Source organism: Lasiodiplodia theobromae (assembly GCF_012971845.1).
Source record: "Lasiodiplodia theobromae strain AM2As chromosome Unknown scaffold_1, whole genome shotgun sequence".
NCBI lineage: Eukaryota > Fungi > Ascomycota > Dothideomycetes > Botryosphaeriales > Botryosphaeriaceae > Lasiodiplodia > Lasiodiplodia theobromae.
This window is the reverse complement of record NW_023336399.1, coordinates 488363-509216: the sequence shown is the minus strand read 5'-3', so window position 1 is coordinate 509216 and position 20854 is coordinate 488363. Positions and strand designations below refer to the sequence as shown.

Genomic DNA, 20854 nt, shown 5'->3' with positions numbered 1-20854 from the left:
TCTTTCGAGCAGTACACGCAGGTACACCCCAACCAGCACCCAAACCCGGCCTATCGCCTCGGATCAGCCGACATGCGAGCATACGCGTACCCACATGGCACCTGCCCGGCGTGCCTGCACTCGGAGAATAACTATTCCCTCCCACCATGCCTAATGCAGCAACTCCAAAATCTCACCCCGGCAAACGGGCGCCGTTCAAGCATGCCAAGCGCCGACCAACAGGCGCGAAGCTCTCCTCCCGCGGTCTGGGCACAGTGTCTTGTCGAGGCTTCGACACTGATAAGCAACCTTGGTGGTGCTCGGCAACGGCCGAGGCGACTTGTACCAAACACAACCCCACACGCGATACCGATGGAAGAACTTCCAAGCGGACTGGAGATGAACAACCCATGCCATCCGCTTCTAGTACCTCTCGCGAACTCGGCCGGTCATGCGTCTGTCCTTGTCAATATGCATTCGTGATCCAACCGACCTGCTCGAACGGGGCATCACCGCAAGACATCGCGTCTTATCGCGCGATTTCGACTACACTTCCCGCGAAAGTCCAGATCCCCATCCCGGTTTCAACAGCCGGTGGTCTCAGAAGAGGTGGATAGAGGCGAAAACATCTCAGTGTCCTTGAGAGTATAAAGAGCCCGGGAGACATCCACCATGTAGTCCTCTCCACCACCAGCAAGCCCTCGGCCTCCAGCTCTCCGGTCTCTCTTCAGCAGCCCCATCCCAGCCTTCGTCTCTTCAAAAAAAAAAAATGCAGTTCAAGACCCTCCTCCTCGCCGCCCTCGGCACCACCACCGCCCTCGCCGGCCCCATGGGCCACGGCCTCGCCGCCCGCGTCGCCACCCGCACGCAGCGCTCCTCGCAGCCGCTCTCGCGCGTCGGCGAGGCTTCCACCGTCGAGGGCCCGCTGGCCGACAGCAACGTCACGCACGTCCAGTACTCGTCCAATTGGGCCGGCGCCGTCTACGAGGAGCCCCCTTCGGGCACCTTCACCGCCGTCTCGGCCACCATCACCGTGCCCGTCCCGTCCGCCACCGCCGCCGGCACGTACTCCGCGTCTGCCTGGGTCGGCATCGACGGCGATACCTGTGGCAATGCGATTTTGCAGACGGGCGTCGATTTTACGGCGACGAAGAGTGGCAGCCGGACGACGTATTCGTATGATGCTTGGTCAGTGTGATTCCTTTAGTTACTCTTGTGCAATGAGGATTGCAGTTGCTGATTGTGGATTGTTGCTACAGGTACGAGTGGTACCCGGACTACGCCTACGACTTCTCGCTCTCCATCAGCGCGGGCGACGTCATCGCCATGTCTGTGACGTCCTCGTCGTCGACCAGGGGCGTCGCCGTCATCGAGAACCTGACCACCGGCAAGAGCGTCAGCAAGACCATCACCTCCAGCTATGCCCTGTGCGGCGAGAACGCCGAGTGGATCGTCGAGGACTTTGAGAGCGGCGGCTCGCTCGTCGCGTTCGCCGATTTCGGCGACGTGCTGTTCACCGGCGCCGTCGCGAAGACGAACACGGAGGGCAATGTCGGGACGAGTGGCGCGGTCCTGATTGATATTAAGCAGAACAACAAGGTTTTGACGTCGGCGTCGATTCCGAGCTCGAGCGAGGTTGAGGTTGTGTATGAGTAGGTGGCGCGCGCGGTGATGGGAGGGGGTGTTGCTGAGGGTTGGGGGGTGTGGTGGGTGTGGTTTTTGTGAGGTTGGGCTGTCGTGAGAGCAGTTGTGGATCTGTAGGAAGGGTATCCTTGTTGTTTCTTGGATAGAAAATTTGAGACTGGTTTCTACTTGGAATATCAACGCTACTTTTCAGTCACGCACTTGCTCTAGGTTTCCTACAGGCTTCACCTATCTTCATAGCCGCTTTACGGATCGACCATCGCGGTAAAGCATATGATGATCTCTCTTCACGCTATGGATACCAATCATCGCTTTAAGATAAACCATCGAAAAACACAATATGATATTTGAGGAATGTATAATACATAAAGAAATACACCATGTACATGATACAATTATCCACCAAAGTGACCCCAGGACATCATTATCCGAGCCTAGTTTCCTTCCACTGGAGTTTCAATCCATCAACATCAATCTCCTTTTTCGATGCTATGCCGGGATTCAACCATTGCCTATTTTTCAAGGCCCACCACTGGAAGTCCTTCTCAAGTTTCAGAATCCCTACCCTCTCCGCGTGGTCTGTTTTTATCTCAACCAACATGAAGTACATCCCTTCCAATGGTTTGAACAGCCTCTCAATGCCGGACACAAGAATAGCCGTGTAGGTTTTGGTGGATAGCAATCGTAGTTCTTCCGTCTCAAGATCTTCGAACTTTTCGTTCATGAACTCGACTTTGTTGTACTGCTGTCCATGCGAAGTTTGAACGACGTGGTACAAGCAAGACTTGCGACTTTCGTCTCTCGACTTGTGGTTTTCCAACTTCACATCCATTGTCCAAGCTTGAACATGAATGAATCGTGATATCGTCTGCGGATGTGTCTTGAGGTATGCAAGCTCCTCAAACTCTGCCCAGGACAGAATAGTCCCATCTGTACATTCGACATCAATTGAAAGTCCTGTGTCTGTGTTGAATCCTGTATCATACTCGTGAAGGTAATAAAAACGGATCGGTCCAATCCACCCGGTCCATGACCAACTTGGAAATCCGAGTCTTCGGACCAATGGGGTGTGTGAAGTCCTTTGATCGCGGTCTTTGTGTTGGAAGCACAAACCTCGTAAAAACCCCTCCAGTGACGGGTTTCGAGGATTCGACAGCACGTAGCCCGATGTTGGCATGTAGTGGCCGTTCGACGATATATGCTGGAGCGGCAAAATAGGTGAACCCCAGATTTGATGGACTGGAGGGCTCGACTGTTCGAACATTCCGAGTATTCCTGAAAATGCGTGGATAACGTCGCCCGTGACGGTCAAGTCCCGGCCGCTGTAACCTTCGACAAGGAGTATGAATTCTTGAGAGCTGTGGTACTGCAGCGTATTTGCGGAGGCGGTACAGAGAGGGGTAAAAGAGCTTTTGGCTGCTTCTTGTTGGCGAAATGCGAAACCAATCTTGAGATTAGGACTATATTTAGCATCCGCAAACTCCCTCCCAAGGATTGGCGCCATACAAGCGCAGGAGAACCAGGCCTCTCGATCGGTGAAGAAAAGGGTTCTTCTCGACATGACTTCCTCTTGCAAAGTCCAACCTCTGCGAACCCATGGAGTATATTCTATCCGGCAATCAGGATCAATCTTTTTCTCAGTTAAGAAATGATTGCCTATTCTGCAAAGGATCTGGGGAAGTCGAGGCGCTCCTGGAAATCCTGGTATTCCATAGTCGGAATGGCTGCCGGCTGCGGCAATGATGGTTATCTCGGAGTTGCGATAGATGTAGTGCATTTGTCGAATTTGGTCCATTTTATGGGCTCCGTCTTGGTTGATGCAAACTTGGTCAACCCAGAGGTGTTTGAAACCCAGTTGTAAGGTAACATTAACAGCATCGCGGATCGTCCGTGGAAGCTGCTTTTCGTCCAGCGTTTCTTCGTCCAGAAATATCCTCTGCTGAGCCGGTCCCCAGACATAACTTAAGGCCACATATTCCATGTCGGCCGTGGCAGCCTCGCGTTTCATCGTCTCGCAGTTGATCAGCAGCAGGCCGCTCACTGGTGGTAACTTTCGGGCCCCACACACGTCTCTGTGTGTCGTTTTACATAGCTCAAACTTGGCTTTCAGAGCATCGAGATTCACCATCTCGGAACCTTTGGGCCAGTTTTGATCGCCTTTGGTTTTCGTCGTGGGTATGTCGCGGTAGGTGGAAAATTTCAGCCATCTGGAGGCATCCCTTGATCTGGACGAGCCGACTGAATTTGGATCGGGTACCACCAATGAGGAGAAAGTGATCTCTTCTCGAACACCTTCGGGGCGCCCGCACAGAAAGTGATGGTCATGTCCCGGGGTAAGTCTTTGTAGGAATTGGCAGAGGGCGCACGAGAAGTCTACCACTGCCATGTCGGCGACGAAATGTGATGGTGCGGCCGGTAGGTCAAGAGGTTTTCCACCGATCTTGTCTTCGAAACGGAGATTCGAGCATCTTTGACAAAGTTTGGTCTCGTCCAATGGCGGGCCTCTACATCGCTCGAGGAAGTGATCGGAATGGGTCGCGCATCCGCGCCGGCGGCGGAACCTCTCTCCAACGAGGTTCCAAGTCTCATCTGTCACCTGGCTGGCGTGTTCGCTATGACGGCTGAAATAGTTGGCCCTTTCATTTAATTCTGGGTTAGACCTAGGTATACAAGCGTCAGTTTCGTGAAGATTATATCGTCGACAGAAATGGCTAGCGATTCGAAATATCGTGGACTTACCTAGCCATGGCGGAGAAAATGTTAGCACGCAGAAAATTGCTTTTGCGCGGCAATGCTGATTGAAACAGCTGTACTTACGATAAATATCTAGCAACTAAATAGCTGAAGGGGTGGTCTTCACGAACGGTTGCCATCAATCTTGGGCTAGAGTACGGACGTAGCTTTCAGCTTGGTGGTGGGCCAGCTGAAAAATCCGAGTGCCGATCATCCTTCGTATCTGAACACGTCAGAAATTCACGGCGCTTCGTTTTGCGCCGAGGCCCCGTGCATGCAGCTATGCCAATTGCAGATCTATTCTCGCGCCAATGAGATCGGAGACCCCAGACAGCTTGTTGAGGTCAGATGGCTGGATGTGTGGGGAAGTGTTGTAGATGTCTAATTAATAGCGGGGTGATAAGCGAAGCAGCCTCAAGCGAGCCAGCTGAAGCATATCTGTGCATACGAAAGTCCGATCAGCCACGCATCATTGAACCAGATTCCAGCACCTGGTAGGAGCTTTCGAAGGCCTGTCGTAAAGACTATTTTAGGACTAAGTGCAAAACTCGAGTTTCTGCATGAGGATTTCAGCACTAAATAATAGAGTGATATCATCGAGGGGTGTTCAATGTAGAAAGAAAATTGGAAAGGAGAGGAGTGACCAAGCATCGATCAAACAGACAGGCAAGTAAATTCTCCAAACAGAAGCGGGTTTGCTCGAAACAGAGGACAAAAACATAAGACGCTGAAGGAACACAAGGGTAAAAAACCCTCCCCATCAGCGACCCCTAATCTTCCTTGTAATCAAAATCACCATCATCATCATCATCTCTATCCCTCATATCATCATCCTCCTCCTTCTCCTCACCCATCAATTTCCTCTTCTTCCCCGGCTGCGTCGATCCTTTACCCCTAGTGCCTTTTGGCGGGTCTCCCACCACCTCATGCACATTGCTAACCCTACCATCCTTGACCGCCTTCCGGGTTTTCTGGAGGCGGCTCGACGGCGCTTTCGCAGCTCCTCCTCCTCCTCCTCTCTTCCGCTTCACCGGCGCCCGCTCCGTCGTCGCTTTAGCATCATCCGCTTCCTTATCATCCCCAGCACCACCTTCCCCATCGGCTCCACCACCATAATCTTCGGCAGGAGCAGGAGCAGCAGTAGCAGCAGCAGCATCACCCTGACCCGACTCCTCCGCTTTGGCAGCCTCAGCAGCCTCAGCCGTCTGCGCCCTCGTCATCCGCCTCGTCGACGGGTCAGGCGGCGCTGGCGCTGGCGCTGCCGCCGGCGTTTGTGCTCTCTTCTTCTTCTTCTGCGGCGGCGGTGGTGGTGGTGCTGTCGTCGCCCTCGTCTTTGCCGCCGCCGTTGTGGCTGTCTTCTTCGTCGCCGCCTTCGCCTTCGTCTTCGGCTGCTGCTGCTGTTGGGTGGTCGAGGCGTTGTCTGTTGGATCTTCCGAGGCCTTTCGTTTCCTCCCTCTCGCGCCGGCGCCGCCGGCTGTCTTCTTAGCTGCTGGTTTCGGCTGCGGCTGGGGCTGTGGCTCCGGCGCCGAAGGTGGTGGCTGAGTGGACGGGGCTTGTGCGGTGGTGGCGGCGGCGGTTGCTTCGAGCTGGGGGTCTGTGATCGGTGCTTGTGCCGTGGGTTGTTGGGCGGGCGGGAGGACGGGAGGGTGCGGTGGATGTGGGTGCGTGGCTGGAGGCCGTTGCGGGCGGACTCGTCCTTGTGCTTGGTCTAATTGACGGATACGATCTGAGTATTGCCATATTATTCCGAGTTGTTGACTTTGCGGTAACGGCTGTCGCTGATGTTGTTGTTGTTGCTGCAGCATCTGCTCCAGCTCTTGTTGCCGTTGAGTCATGTTCCATCCTCCAACTTCAGTCACGATCCGTTGTCCGATCTCATCGAAACTATTCCGTGGCCCTGGCATCTGCGGCTGATGCGGCTGCTGCTGATCGTGCCACATCTGTCCTGGACCTTGCATCTGAGCAAGCGGGTCATGCTCGTGGACATCGGTACCGTACGATGCATGATGCTGCTGCCCCTGCAGCCCGTGCTGCGGTTCAATATAATAAGGCCCATTGCCATACATTCCAGCTTGGCTTCTAGACTTTCTGGCACTTGGTGGTGATGGGTAAGCGAACCGCCCATTCTCCTGTGTCAACTGATCCATGAGCTCTCCCGCCGTGTTTGGTGACTCTCTGGCATGGCCGTGAAGCATATCGTCGCCCGGATAAACATCACCATCCTCCCAGTCACCCGTATTAGCTGTTGGCTCGGTTTCCACTGGCAGCTGCGGCTGCTGCTGAGCACTCCCCTGACTCCCCCTCAACAGCCGCGGACTCCGGCGAGGGGACAACGCATTCACCGGTGCCTGCCTTCGACCATTTGGCGTGCGTGGGCTCGTGTTGATGGCTGCTGGTCGCGGCGGCGGACTCATGGGTCCTTCCGCTCCTCCTCCTCCTCCTCCTCCTCCCGGTGATGCTTGAGGCCCCCCGAGGCCTAGGCCATATAGACTCGGATCGATTTGGTCCGATGGCACTCGCTTATGCTGGCTACTTCTCGTTGTTCGGGTGGGCGTTGTTTGCTGCTGTATTGCTGCCTTTGCTGCTGCTGACGCGCTGCGAGAACTTCTTCGTCGAGGAGTGGCCTCGGTGCTTGGCTTGTCCGTATCTCCTTGCTCGTGTTGTTGTTGATTGGGATCCGGTTGGTTGTTGGTGGTCGTGTTCGGACTCGGGGCCAGATTCTGCCGGGCGGCGTCTTGCGCTTGCTGCTGCTGCTTTTGCTGCCGCTCAGCCAGTTGGTGTCTCATTAATGATTCCATACTTTCCATTGGTTCCTCTCCATCTTGGCCATCGCCGTCACCTCCGCCATCGCCGTCACCTCTGCCACCGCCGTCATCGTCGTTGTCATCGTTGTCGTCGTTGTCGTCTGGCTGACTCGGAGAACCCATTTCTGGCCTATTTCTGGCATTCTGTGGTCTCGTCGGCGATGGGCTTTTTTGTTGACCTTGGCTTCCGGTGGCCGAAGAACGTGTTGCGCCACCAGCCGTACTGGATGGTGATTCTATGTATTCCGGACCAAACCCGAAATCTTCTGGGAAATATCCCCTCCAATGTTTATTCACATGCCGTGTGACAAGGCACGCAAATTCGTCGCGGACTTTCCTTGCCTGCTCGTTCTCGCCCGCGTACATTGCTAAGAGGTCTTCGTCATTTTCATCGAGCGCGGACATGATATTATCTTTTGTCTGATGGCGAAGGATGGTCAGGAGAGTGATGGCAGATCGGAACACGAGGACTCTATTATTTGATTCGCGGTCGCTTTGTAGGTTGTTGTGGTTATATCGCCAGTTTTGGTTGCGGAACACATTCAAGCGAATGGCCTCCCTACCCGCACGCACGGCTTCCCTCACAATGTCTACTGTTTGTCTTGGCCCGAATGTATCTTCCTGCTCTTGTTCTCCAGCGTCCGTGCCTTGCTGTTCTTGGGATAGCTGGTTCAACTGCCGTTGTACCCATTCGGGAATTCCAAGCACTGCACGAAAGCGTAGATTTGCCAGTGCTTGCAGTTCAAGTCTATGGAGCACCTCATCCTCGACGAAGTCAAAGCATATCCTGGCGTCTTTGGGTGGCTGTTTCTGTTGGTCTTCTGTTGTAGATTCTGGCGCCTCGGTTCCAGGATCAAAGTCGTCCTCCGTCTGGTCATCTACTGTCTCTGCCTGATTACTCCTTTCTCTAGTGTGCGTGGAAAGAACCGTGGATGGGTCGGCATTTGCACGAGAACGAGATCCTTGCCTATTTCTGGCCCTGGAAAGAGCTGCCATCGCTTCTTCGGCTGTCGAGGGGTTGGAATTCTCCTCAGCAGCTATGTTGAGACCGCTAGTCGGGATAAAAGCTGTGTTGTGGTCTCCTTGCGTGCTTGGATCTGCAGCGGACATGGAGGTCTCGCTGGCATTATTAGTATCATCCTCGGCGGGCCCTTTTCCAGTTCGGCGGTGGCCCCAGCATATTTCAGGATATCTTGCGGCAAACGCTTCCCACTTGGTGCTATTGCCTTCGGCAATGCTATAAGTCCTTAATTGATTTCTCTTGGCGCTGGCAGCTCGCAATCGCGTAGCATCTAGTCCAGCGAGCGGGGGAAGTGGGAAGTGAGCACCCGAAACCCCGCCTGGCTGCTTGATACCCCGGATCACCCCATTGCGATCTCTGTGAAACGCCCACACCGTGTTCCGGAAGATTTTCTGCCTCAAACTCTCAACTCTTTCCCTCCTCTGGTCATCAGTCTCCGACCTGGGTGCGGGCGGGTCCAAGATATCCGCAGCTTCGCAGTCGGTTTTCGTAGCTATAATGAAGTCCCGAGCCGCATTTTCTTCTTTGACATTTTTACGCTGTTTCTGCGACTTCATGAACAGTCCTTTCCTTTCCCGGTAGTCAATTGCAGATTTTATTGGCTGTTTTTTGGCTTGCGGGAGGCGATCGGCGATGTCCTGTATGCTTACGCGCTTGTCGTACCGCATCCACGCCTCTATGAGCCATCCCGGGCACTTGTCCCCGATACGCCGCGGCAGGATCGGCAGATTGCGTAACCGTGCGCCTCTGGGACCAAGAACGGCCCTACCGTTTTCGGTCAACATGCCAGGAATCTCAGGATCATTAGCAGCGGGCAGCGTGGGGTCGATCTCGCGGATGCCCATCAGGTAGGGTAGATTGTCCTCGGCAACGTAAGCCTGCTCGGGAATGTAGGTCGTAAAATTCTCGTCGCCCTCGTCCAAACTCTTGTAATCGTCGTCGTCATCGCCGCCGCCGCCCTGGGGCCGGGCCGTCCCTCTCCTCTTCGTCCGCCCCCTGGTCTTGGGCTGGGCCTTGCGCTTGGGTTTTTTTTTTCCCGTGCCCACCTCGGGTGACCACCACTTTCGCTTAGTGCGTTGTTGAACTGGGGGCTGCCCAGGGGGCGTCGGGATGTCATGAGCGAGTCTCTCGGCCGCAGACATGTTTCCATAGCGTGCTCTCCACCCGTCCGCCGTCATGGCTTGCTGCTCGGCTTCCCGAGGCCGATCCCCTAGGAGGTGGCTACTGCCTCGTCGGAGCCAATAATCGATGCGCTGATCTTGAGTGTCGAACTCGGCATTGGTTCGCTCGACCCGTAGTCGCTGTCTCCCGGGCGGCAGGGTCGAAGCAAGCTGCTGGGTTTGGGCTGATGGTTGCTGGAGGTGGACTGGTGCCGTGTGCTGTTGCCCATGGCCGGCGGGATGTTGCTGCTGGACATTTTGTATCACTTGCTGCATAAACTGGCCTACAGCCCGATCCTGAGCTTCGTAGGTAACTGGCTCTTCCTCTCCATTTTCGTCTTCATCACCGCCCTGTACTGGAACTGAATCGTCGTTTACATCGTCGGGCTCGGGCTGCGGATCCTGCTGCCCACCGTCGGCTTGTGTCGATTGTTGAGCAATCGAAGAGCCAGCTTCAGCAGCTGGGTTAGCCTCGAATGAAAAATTTTGAAATGTTGGTAACCGGGGCTCCTCGGCTCCTTCTGGTAGCTTCGCATAGAAGTCACCGTTGTAATCGCCCTCCTCGTCATTGTCATCCATTCTGTCGGAACCAAACAGCGATGAGGAAGAACAGAAAAGGTGGACAGTCGCAAGCTAATCCTGGGCGGAGCTCGAAGACAAATGGCTTTGTTGCGAATCGTACGTCTGGTCTGATGAATGACTGAACGAAGTAACACTCGGAATCGAGGTTTGCAGCCTGACACGTATATATTGCACACACATCTCTTTCTTCCCGAGTCCTCATCATTCTCTTTATCTTTCAGCTCATGAGGAAGACCGACTGGACGCATGGTTATCGCAACACAATCATTATTGATCTTTCATAGTTCAACTTCAAAGAAACTCGGAGGCCGGACATGTCCAAATCGCCAAGACCTCCGCATGAAGACTAGTCCATCTTCCCTCCTGCAACTCAAAGAATCGGCAACATTAGTAATTAAGTCTTTGCATGGGGCATGTAGAACTGAAAGCCACCGGGCATGCATCCCCGTTGAAGCACACGCATAGGTATCCCGCCAAGAAATCCAAGAACCGTTTCCCTTAACCGACCGCACATCCAACAACTTTTCCTGAATATGAAACCAAATGAACCGTGACCTCCCTAACAATAAGACTCCCGAACGCTTCACGTTCCAGGTCCTCCTGCTGGGGACGGGGGTTTGAAGGTATTGGGCCAGAGCGAGTCCCCGGCATTGGGCGTCGGGGTACGTCGTGCATGTGCTTCTTGCACAACACCCTGATTGTCGGGACGACCGTATGAGTCTCGGTCCATATTGACGAATCGGGTCGCCGGCGCAGTCGCAGGAGCTGGGCGAGCTTGAGCGTGCTGCAACGGAGGAGTGAATGGGCCACTGGGTCGCTGTCCGATCGTTGCGCCGGCACTTTGAGGTGACCTGCTGGGAGATTGCATCGTACTCGAGGCGTTTGGAGATGGCATCGCTGCAGGGACTGTGGGTGTGGAGGGATGATGCTGGGGTTGAGCCGTGTTGGGGAGGTGGATGTTGCTGAGACCCAATCCCATGGCGGCGTTGCTTTGAACCTGGGGGCCCGATGCAGGAGCTGACTGAGAAGCTTGCTGAGTAGGTGACTGGAGGGACATCTGAGGAGTATGTGGAGAAGCCGAAGGAAGAGTTGGATGAGGACTGGTCTGAGCAGTGGAATTCTGCATGGGGAGCCCGGCGCTTCCTGGAGTGCCGTGACCGGCGTTCGAAGTGTTGTCCGGAGGCTGACCGTGAGGATGAGAAAACGCGCCGGCAGCGACAGTAGGACAGGTGCTGTTCAGATAAGGGCTGTGGAGTCCAGCGCCCGTATCGTGCTGGAGACGAGGATCGACAGCGGCCGGATCGTAAGGCTCGACATTCCACCTCTCCAAAGCCCACTTCGGATCGCGGCTCATGGCCACCGCATCCCTTGGCGTTGGCCGCTCCCTGAGCGCCCTGGTCCCAAACAGCCACTTATGCAGCATCTCTTCCGCCATATCCACCTTCTTCTTCTTCTGCCGCGGAACCCCGGTCAGCCTCTCCTTCTCTCTCTCCTGCCACTCCCCCAGCGCCACGGCCGCCTTCTCTCCATAGCAAACCCCTTCACGCATGCGCAACGCCGGCCACATGGCCCCCAGCCCTCCTTCGCCTCCATCCGCAGTCTTCCTCGGCTGCGTCACAAACACCGGCTCAGCCTCCCTCCCCCTCCTCTCGTACTCCTCCTCCTTCTCCGCCACCCCCCTCCCCGGCACGCGCCTCCACAAATCCCACCTTGCATTCCTCAACACCTTCTCCTCCCCCAGCTCGCCGACCAGCCGCACATCCCTCTCCGTAACGACGTCGACGGGCACGTGAAACATCATGCCCGCGTGCTGCTCGCACCACATGACGACGCGGCGCGCCAACGCATCCTCGACAATCTCCAACTGCTCGCTCGTCCGCACGACGCGCATCCGCGCCGAGACATCGTACAGCGTCACCCGCCCGTCGTAGCACAGCCACATCGCCACCCGCCACGCCTCGACCTGCGTCGAGATCCTACTTGCCAAAATCGGCAGGTCGTACAGCGGCTGCCCCAGCGCGCCCTCGGCCACGCGGCCCGTCTGCGCGTCGCGGAGGAGCGGGACGAGCGTGTTGTTGTCGTTCTCCGTCCTGCTGTTCCTGTTGCTGTTGTGGTCCTGCTTCACCACGAACTCAGGCTGCTCGAGCCAGCCCAGTCCGACCGGCAGATTCGCCGCGCTCGCCCAGGCTTGAGAGGGGATGTAGTCCGTCACGTCGTCGGCCAGCGCGCCGCGCGTGGGAGCGACGGTGTAGTAGGGTAGTGGTCGTGCGTGTAGACGCGGGATGTCGGCGGCGAGGCGCTCGTGCGGGTGGAGGTGGGCGCGGCCGTGGGTGTGTGTGAAGAGGAGGGGGGGCGGCGCCATGTGGTTCGGTGCTGGTGTCGGCGCCATGGGGTGCTGTGGTGCTGGCGTTGTCGGCGCCGTGGTGGGGTGTTTTTGGAGTTCTTGGAGGAGGAGGTGGCGGAGCAGCTCGTTGTTCTTTGATGTCGCGGGCGTCGCGGTTTGGTCGTCGGGCGCTTGCGGCGAATGCGGAGGCGGAGGCGGAGGCGGCTGGTAGTAGGCTGGATGCGTGGCGCCGCCGGGCATTGGGGTCGCGGGGTTGTCGGTTGGCGAGAGTGTCGCGGAGGAGGCTGTGCCGGTGGTGTCGGAAGCGGCGGAGGGCGTGGATGCTCGGTTTTGTTCAAGATTGCCGCGCATTTTCTCGGCGAGCATCCGGGCACGAGCTTCGGGGATAGGGAATGTTCCTGGTGGCTGATTAGGCATGGCTGGACGATTGCAGTATTTTTTCAGTACCAGTTAGTGATGTTACTGGCCTGGGACAGGCACAAGATGCGGGAGTTGAAGTTGTCTTGAGTTGCCGCGTCGCTGCGGACGGAGGTGTTGGCCGCCGCAAAAAGTACGTAGTTTTGGTGCGTGGGCGGAATATTCCAGCTATAGCTACTTACCGAATGGCCTAGTAGTCGCCATACTACCTTGACTATATGGAACTTTCGTTCCGCGGATAGTTCGCCGACGTAGCAATCACTGACTGCATTACGTCCGCAATCGGATGAGAAAGATCTTGCCCTGCGCTTCCAAATCTTCGACCCATATAATCATACGCCCTGGGCGCTTGGGACGCAAAACTCGATATATATTCAAGACCCGAAGCTCTCCAGCAGCGTCCTGAGTGCCATTTCGCATTGGCCGCAGGCGTTGTCATTCTCCATTGAGACCATCTTTCCATGAGCTTCTCAACGCTAGATAATGCTTAAGCTTCCACAGTCCGTAATAGCAAGCGATAGTTGAAAAGTTCACATAATGATTGTATTCTACCGGTCTTTTATAGACCTGGTTGTTCTTTGCTTGGTACGTTTGGGAAGTTTGCCTGCTTGTGCTCGAATTAGATTTGCGCCGCGAGAAATTTTCTGGGCTGAGCTTTCCTCATCATCATCTCTGATTTTACAGTCACCTCTCGCAGCCGACGGCTGCGATACCCCCGGACCTCTGGAGTCAACGCTGCTACAAATCCGACCGACGGCAATGAAAATCCGCCTCACCTCCTGAATGGTCACATCTGATATGCTAGGACGACAGAATTAATTTTCAAGCAGTCTGTCCATCAATTTTCATTTATCATAAGTAATGCAACTCGCCGCTCTGCGAGGAAAATTTATGCCCGAATCCTCAGGCACCAATGAAGTCGGCGACGGAGAAAACCTGTGCTCCGCCTCGAACCACCACCCATCATCATGCCAAACCCACAGTATCCAATCCGTTTCCCAAACCCCATCCAAATTACCGCTTCCGATCGGAGCCAATGACACCAACAAGCGTCCTTTGTCCCCTCGCGCAAGCCACAAACCGTCCCACCAACCCCAGCCCTTTGTAGTCCAGAACCCTTTGTCCTCTTTATCCCGACGTAGAGCCATCCTTCCCATTCCGGCGCTGATTGTTGCCTCCCTGCTTCTGTCCCGCTGCCGCCGTTGTCGGCATCGGTGTCGGCGTCGCCATTGTCCGCTGCAGCAGCAGCCCCTCACTCCCCGCCCGCCTGCCGCCGCCGCGCGCACCACCACCACCGGCACCCAACCCCCTCAGCCTCCCCTGCTGATCCAACAACGGCTCCACAATCGCCTTCGCCGTGCCCACCGGACCATCCGCCGGCGCGCACTCCTGTTCCGACCATGTCGCCGTGAGCTGTCGATCCAGACGCCAGCGCGCTCGCGGGTCCTGTTGCGTCAATTTTTTCTGTCTAAGCGTTATCCAGATCTCTTCCAAGTTTCTCTCCCTTTTCAAGAATTGGCTCTTTTCGGGTGAGATTGATTGACTTACATCATTCGGCGTGGGAAGTCCCGCCGGCGGCTCCTTTTGCACGATCAGGAAGCTGCGGCGCCACCACTCGGCGTAGCGCTCGCGCTCGCACAGCAGCGCCGCGCCGGGCGTGAGGAGCGTGTAGATGCGCGGGTCGAACGGCGCGGGGTCGATGGCGATGCGGAAGATTTCGCCGTAGCTGAGTGTTGTCGTTGTCGTCGTGCTGTCGTTCTTGCTATCGTTGCTGCTGCTGGTGGCAATGGTTGCGGCCGGGGTGCTGCCGCCGCGAGTAGTAGATGCACCGCCGCCGCTTCTTCGAGGCGGCGCGTGGGAGCGGCGGGGAGAAGAGCCGCCACCGCCGGGTTGCCTGGCGGGCGTCTTGCTACTGGCGCGCCTCCTCGACTCGTTGCTTGGGGAGTTGGTCGAATTAGTGTTGCTGGCGCTGCTGGGCTGCGCGGAAATGATGCCGGCGTTGCCTCCCGCCTCGCCGAATAGCAGGGCGATGTTGCGCAGGTTGTCGGCGGCGTCTCTCATCCTGTTGGCGGCGTCGGTCATTTCGCTCGTGGCGCGGGAAGCTGTTGTTCGGGTTCCCTCGTCGTCGCTGACTACTACTTCTTCATCGTGACGAGAAGGGTCGTCGATATTAGCGGCGGTGGCGGCGACAGGGGCGGCAGCCGTCTCGACGCTCTGCTGCTGGTCCTCGCCGGCAACCTCCTCTTCCTGCCTCTGCTGTACACGCTGCGCTCTCTCCCCCTCCGCTGCTGGAGCCCAATCCATAGCCTCCGGCTCCGCGCTCGCTCCTCCAGCAGCCTCCTCACGCTGTCGTTCGTCGTCATCCCTCTCCGCCGCCGCCGCGCCCTCGCCAACAGCAGCGCCAGCAGCAGCGGTAGCACTCCCACCCTCCTCCACCACCTCACCACCTTCCTGCGAGGCACGGGCACCGATCCCCGCACTATCTGCATCGTCCCCTGCGATTCTTCCTTCCTGCACCATTCTCACTCTCCAATTTGCCGTGATAGTGGCTATCATTTCGCGCTCCTCAGGCGTGTACGTCGGCGCGTCGGCGGCGAGGTTGCAGCAGCCGCATGTGGTGCTGTGGTTGGGCTCGTGGTAGGGGTGGGAGTGGGAGGGGTGGGAGTGCGTTTGCTGAACGTTCTGGACTTGCTGTACTTGGGGAGCGTGCTGGATTTGCTGAACTTGGTGAACTTGGTGAACTTGATGAACTTGGTGAACTTGGTGAGCTTGGGGAGCTTCCTGAGCTTCCTCAGCTTGCTCAACCTGGGGAGCCTGCAGAGCTTGCTGGACTTTCTGAGCTTGTGGAGCTGGCTGAGCTAGTGGAAGAGCTGGCTGGACTTGCTGAGCTTGCTGAATTTGCGGAGCGTGCTGAACTTGGGGAGCTTCCTGGGCTTGCTGAGCCTGGTGAGCTTTCTGGACCTGCTGGACCTCTTGGGCTGGCTGGACTTGCTGAGCTTGTGGAGCTTGCTGGACCTGGGGGGCTTGCTGATCTGGCTGAACTTGGGGAGTGTTCTGGGCTTGAACTTGGGGAGCTTTCTGGACTTGCTGAGCCTGCTGAGCCTGCTGAACCTGAAGCGAGCGCTGAAGCTCCTGCGTCTGATCGTCAGGCTGCTGTGGGTCAGGCATGGGCGGCTGTACGTCCGCCTTAACGGCGGCGGCGACAGTCGCAAGCACGCGAAGCGATTTGAAGCGGCCGTCGATGTCGCTGACAGCGGGCGTCGCGTTGGTCTCAGCTACGGCCGTGCTGCTGCCGGCAGGCGTCGCGTCTGGTCTGTCCGACCTGCTGTCGCTCGGGGTGTCGCCGGGTGGCTTGTCCATGGTGGCGGCTTCGCGCGACGGGTTTGTGGAGTCGCGTACTCTCCGTGACGCGGCGGGTGTAGATGATAGCGGGCGCGGTGGGCTACCGCGAAAGTAAAAGCGCGGGCGGGGTCGTCCGGGCGAAGACATGGATTTTGTGTTATCTGCGGAGACGGCGCGGAAAGAGGCTGTCTGTCTGTCTGTCACGGTGAGCAGTCGCGACGGCGCGCGCGAAGTGTTACCAGACCGGCCGCTCACCCACTGCGCTTGCCTGGACCCAGTTTTGCTTGGAACCACCTCTTTCACGCCACGAGATGTGCTTCTACTGGTGATGTAGCTTGCGCTGGCGGCGGCGCGGACGCGACAATACACGGGAGCATGCGCGTCGCGCTGCGTCGCGTCGCGGTTTCGAGCACAACACCATCAGAGCCACAGCCATCGACACGCAAATGCCGAGCGACGACGCGGTGACGCGATTACGGTGAAGAGTGAACGAACTGCTGCTGGCGGATGCGACGGGACGCGTCGCTGCGTCGTGTCCGCTCAGTGACGGCCGCCAACACTACGGCAAGACTTCACGGCTTCACGATATCACACACAGCAGAACCACCTTCAACTCAGGGTCCAACCTCAAAGCTTAAGCTCAAGGCTCTGCAATTTCAGATATCCCTCTTCCTCGAAGCTCTGCTCAAGGCAAAGCGTTCAACGAAAAGGAGACCAGTCTCAGTATCACCTTCCTTGACTGGCGGGGCGAGGGAAAAAAAGCCGTGAAAGTCAGCGGCTTGAAAAAACCTCGGTGCCCGTTGCCCTCGGGGACCTGTGAAAAAAGTTAGCCAAAGGCTTATAGTAAAGGCGACCTCCCTGAGTTCATGTAAAATAGTGCTCAGGACAAGGCCGCCGGATGAAGGAAAAAAAGAAGAAGAGGTTCTGGGACGAAGGAAGAGGGCTATTTGTAGGCAGCCTCGCTTAGGGTTCCTCGTGCCGACCCACCGGGGCCGTTGCTACGGCAATGCCAGGCTCCAGCCCATATGCGCCGGCTCTTTAGAAGGAAGGCGCGGGATGGGTGGGAGGCTGTGGATGAGCCGAAGGCTGTGGAAGTGGACGGAATCTTCCGGCCAGCGGTGATCCGGGGCGCTTGGTTTGTAACTGTCTTCCGGTGGTGATCCGCGATGCTTGGTTCGCAAGTGCCTTCATACAAACTGCTGAGATTGCTACAGATCCCCAAAGATTGCAACTGAAGGTGATCATTGCTTTGTTTCTTGCTCATGCCGCGGGTGGGTGGTTGAAGCAATTGTCCACACGTAAAGGTGGACTTCGCAATTGCACATCCATGTCCAGGTGGGAGCATCATCCGTCTACACAAGTTGAATGCTGCTCCTCAAGAGCATGAGGGAATACCATATTCAATTTGTTAAGTGAAGAGACGGCCGCCCAGATTAACCCAATGGCCAGCCGCCGGCGCAGTCTTAGCCCCGCAACTCTCCACAAACATCATGCCTCCCCCGAACCTCTCCGCCAAGCACATCGCTTCGCCTCGGGCTTCTTGTATCATGTCTACCATGCCAAACCACACGCTACTTGTTGCAATGCACTGCTGGAACGAGCAGTATCGAGAACACTCCCTTTGTGAAAACGGTGGCATCCAGACAGGCATCACTGACCAATGGCAGGCGCAACAACCATCTATATGTCAATGCCAACTGAAAAATCCCATATCTACCTCCGTACTGTATCTTCAACTACCAATCCGAGTTCGTCACTTCACGATCCAGCAAGCATCCTCCATCTTTGATAGTACTCATTCTATTAACAGTACTACCTAAGCTAAGAAGGAAAGAAAAAATCCACCACCACCACCATCCAGGTCCCTCAGAAGAACCCCAGAAAAATTCCCCTCATTTCATTTCATTTCGTTTGCACATCACCCATTTCTCGTAAAAGACCATCGTACCGAGCAGTAACTCCCGCTCTGTACTTCAGCAGAGTAGAACTATCCACTCCACCCCAGCAACCACTCCCCATAAACACCAGGTTGGCAGTATGCTTGGTTGGCAAAGGCGGACCTCCTACTCCACCAACCCACCAACCGGCCAATCACCCTGCGGCCGCATATCCGCGCTCCACCTCACCGGCAGCGGCTTGTCCAGCCTCAGCCTCGCCCAATTATGTCCAGGCGGCGGCACATCGTACGGCAGGCCAGCCACGATCTCTTCCTCGCCAAACGTCTGCTGGAACCACCAGAGGTAGCGCTCGGCCTCGGCGGCGACGGCCATGGCGGGCGTGAGGCGTGCGTAGGTGCTGATCGACACTCCCGGCGCGAAGACGATCAGGGCGCGCAGCTCGCTGGGCGTGAGGGCGTGGACGACGGGGGCAGGAAGAGGGACGGGTCCGGGGCCGCGCTGGAGGTAGCCCGGGTACGCGCCGGCGTGGGAGCGGTGGATGCGGTCGGCGATGGAGACGATTTGCGTGAGCAGGTGGCCGCGCGGGTCGTCAGAGTGCTGGAGCGGCGCCGGGAAGGGGAACGGGTCTTGGTTGATGGGCTGCTGCGCGGCGTAGGCGGCGGGCTGGCCGTTGGTGTACGGAGCTTGCTGGTTGTTGCTGTATGGAGCTTGCTGGTTATTTCCGTTCGGAGCCTGCTGAATGTTGCCGTTGGGAACTGGCTGGACGGGAGTGGTCGCGGCGGCCGGCTGGGGCTCGGCGGTGCGAGGGCGCTTGGATGCGTTAGGGTCGCCGTTAGGCGGCGTGTTCCTCTTGCTTGGGATGACGCTGGGACCGTTCTCGTCGGTGCCGTTGCTAGGCTCGCCGGTGGTGGTGTTGTCCGAAACCTTGTAGCGGGTGAGACTGTCAGCCGAAAGCTGGAAATCCTTTTGCACAAGTTCGTGAGAAGTTATCTCCACTCTAGGAACGGCATGGGGGTTACTCACAGGGACTTGGCGTTGATGATTCTGGACCGCATCTGCAAAGGCTTTGGGGATGGCGGACATACGCTCAACCGCCGCAGCCCGGAGCATCTCCTGCTCCACGTCGACGGAGAACTGCGCCTCCGTGCCAGCAATTCCAAGGTCTCTGTTGAGCTTGTCACTCATGCTTACAGCGTGAGCAATTTGAGCCATCGCATCGGGCATCGCAGGGCTCTGAACTCCAGCGTTGTGGCTTTCCGAATCGACACGAGGGCCACTACGGCCGGATGAATTACCGGCCTGTTCTTCGAATGGGCGCATCACCCAGGGATAGTACGGAGCGTTCGCAGAGGAGCCCACAGGCATCTGACCGGGAGTGAAAGAGGTAAGAGTCTGACCGACAGCTCCGAAAGGCTGCGTGAAGCCGGCGGTAGTCGACGGGGTGGCCTTGTCCGATCCACCGTCTTGGAGAATCTCGTTACGGAGACCAGAGCCTGTGACAACATCACCTATCAGCGGTAAATCCGTTCTCGCCAGGAAAGGCGGTGCCTGATATCGAACTTACCTTGAGCCGGGGTCGCGCCGTTCGGACCAACGCCCTTCGGATCGGCCTTCTTCGTAGAACGCTTGCGCGGCGCTCTGGGCTTCTTCTCGGCACCGTCTCCGTTTGCATTGGTCTTCTTCTCCTTGGTAGCGCGAGGCGTGGGCGACTCGGCCTTCTTGCGCGGCGTCTTGGCCGGCGTGGCGCGACGCTTGTTCGTACCGCCGGAGTTGGCGCTGTCGCTGCCACTTTGCTGCGACATGGTTGACACGGGAGCCGACGGCTGCTGGAAGTGAGGAGTCTCTTGGATTGCCATCTGCGCAAACGCGGCAGCAGGCGCGCGCGACGGAGGAGTCTGGAGGTTACCCTCGCTCGTGACGCTGTCACCGATCGACATCAGTTGCGCGTTGCTGAAGGGCGGACTGTCAGGCGGCGTGGTTGAGGGAGTGCCAGGTTCCAGGTTCGCGGTATCTGTCGCGGCGGATGCGGACATGTCGGTACCGGGCGCCACTGCCGTACTTGCCTCTTTGGCGGCGCCACGCGCGCCGGTACCGGGCGGGTGGCCTCTCTTCTTCGGGGACATGCTCCTCTTTGGGATTGACGCGTTAGCTTGTTCAAACGTGGCTTGTTAGTAGCAACATAGACTCATTTCGCCCACGACGAAGTGAGCAAAGACTTACGAATGGCACCTGACTTTCGCTTGGACAGCCTCCTGCGCTGCGCCTCATCATACTCGACGTCCGTCTCACATTCATCCGCCGTCAGTCCCGAACGCGTGCAGAGGTCGCACGGGATGCCGCCGCTGCAGCCTTTCTTGATGTTCTTGCAGCGCAGGCAGCGCCGAGGCACGACGAGCTCCGGCTCCTCCTCGACATCGGGGTCGGTGTCGTCGGATGCCGTATCCATTGCTGTCAAAGCTGTGTCGTCCGGAAGATCTGACTCGTTGAACGACGCAGCAGGGTTGGGAGCTGCAAGATCCTTGCTTGGAGCCATGGCCACAGGGTCGGCTGTGGGCGCGGGTGAGGGAGTGCCGGCGACGACTTGCTGATCCTCAGTGGTGAGAGGATTGTCGGTGGGACCGTCTAGCATTGGACTGTCGGTGGAGTTGTTGGTCTGCTGTTCCTCTGGCTGAGTGTGGAGATTTCCGAAAAGAAGTGTCAGGCCTGGTATGGTGACCTTGTTCGGAGGGTCCATATCGGGTGATCGCCAAAATGGAAGATGACAAGGGGAGAAGTTGATAGGAAGTTTTGCAGCTCTAAATGCTGGGTGATCCTCGGCTTATGATTTGTAGACCGCGCCAGTCATCTGCCATCGATTCTAAAGATGCACGGGCCGCACTCGAGGGTGAGCTAGTGACCTCACCGCAGCAGCGATTTAGATTCTGAGGTGA

At 57.1% G+C, this 20854-nt stretch overlaps 6 protein-coding genes across 6 annotated transcripts; 1 reads left to right on the top strand and 5 right to left on the bottom strand.

Moving 5' to 3' along the window:
• Window positions 1–748: 748 nt before the first annotated feature.
• LTHEOB_148 (Aspergillopepsin-2 protein) lies at window positions 749–1635 on the top strand (the record flags this gene model as incomplete). Its single annotated transcript, XM_035510185.1, has 2 exons — window positions 749–1167; window positions 1239–1635. 2 exons carry the CDS (start codon window positions 749–751, stop codon window positions 1633–1635), a joined length of 816 nt encoding a protein of 271 aa, XP_035372150.1.
• A 412-nt stretch (window positions 1636–2047) lies between these two features.
• LTHEOB_147 (uncharacterized protein) lies at window positions 2048–2887 on the bottom strand (the record flags this gene model as incomplete). Its single annotated transcript, XM_035510174.1, has 2 exons — window positions 2048–2553; window positions 2737–2887. The coding sequence occupies 2 exons, from the start codon at window positions 2885–2887 to the stop codon at window positions 2048–2050; spliced, it is 657 nt and encodes a 218-aa protein (XP_035372149.1).
• A 2239-nt stretch (window positions 2888–5126) lies between these two features.
• LTHEOB_146 (uncharacterized protein) lies at window positions 5127–9920 on the bottom strand (the record flags this gene model as incomplete). Its single annotated transcript, XM_035510163.1, has 1 exon — window positions 5127–9920. The coding sequence occupies one exon, from the start codon at window positions 9918–9920 to the stop codon at window positions 5127–5129; it is 4794 nt and encodes a 1597-aa protein (XP_035372148.1).
• Window positions 9921–10506: 586 nt separating this feature from the next.
• On the bottom strand, window positions 10507–12684 carry LTHEOB_145 (uncharacterized protein; the record flags this gene model as incomplete). The annotated part of the gene is made up of 1 exon (XM_035510152.1): window positions 10507–12684. The coding sequence occupies one exon, from the start codon at window positions 12682–12684 to the stop codon at window positions 10507–10509; it is 2178 nt and encodes a 725-aa protein (XP_035372147.1).
• A 1128-nt stretch (window positions 12685–13812) lies between these two features.
• Window positions 13813–16044, bottom strand: LTHEOB_144 (uncharacterized protein; the record flags this gene model as incomplete). The annotated part of the gene is made up of 2 exons (XM_035510141.1): window positions 13813–14130; window positions 14233–16044. The coding sequence occupies 2 exons, from the start codon at window positions 16042–16044 to the stop codon at window positions 13813–13815; spliced, it is 2130 nt and encodes a 709-aa protein (XP_035372146.1).
• A 2045-nt stretch (window positions 16045–18089) lies between these two features.
• Window positions 18090–20658, bottom strand: LTHEOB_143 (uncharacterized protein; the record flags this gene model as incomplete). The annotated part of the gene is made up of 3 exons (XM_035510130.1): window positions 18090–19417; window positions 19489–20073; window positions 20145–20658. 3 exons carry the CDS (start codon window positions 20656–20658, stop codon window positions 18090–18092), a joined length of 2427 nt encoding a protein of 808 aa, XP_035372145.1.
• Between the last annotated feature and the right edge of the window lie 196 nt (window positions 20659–20854).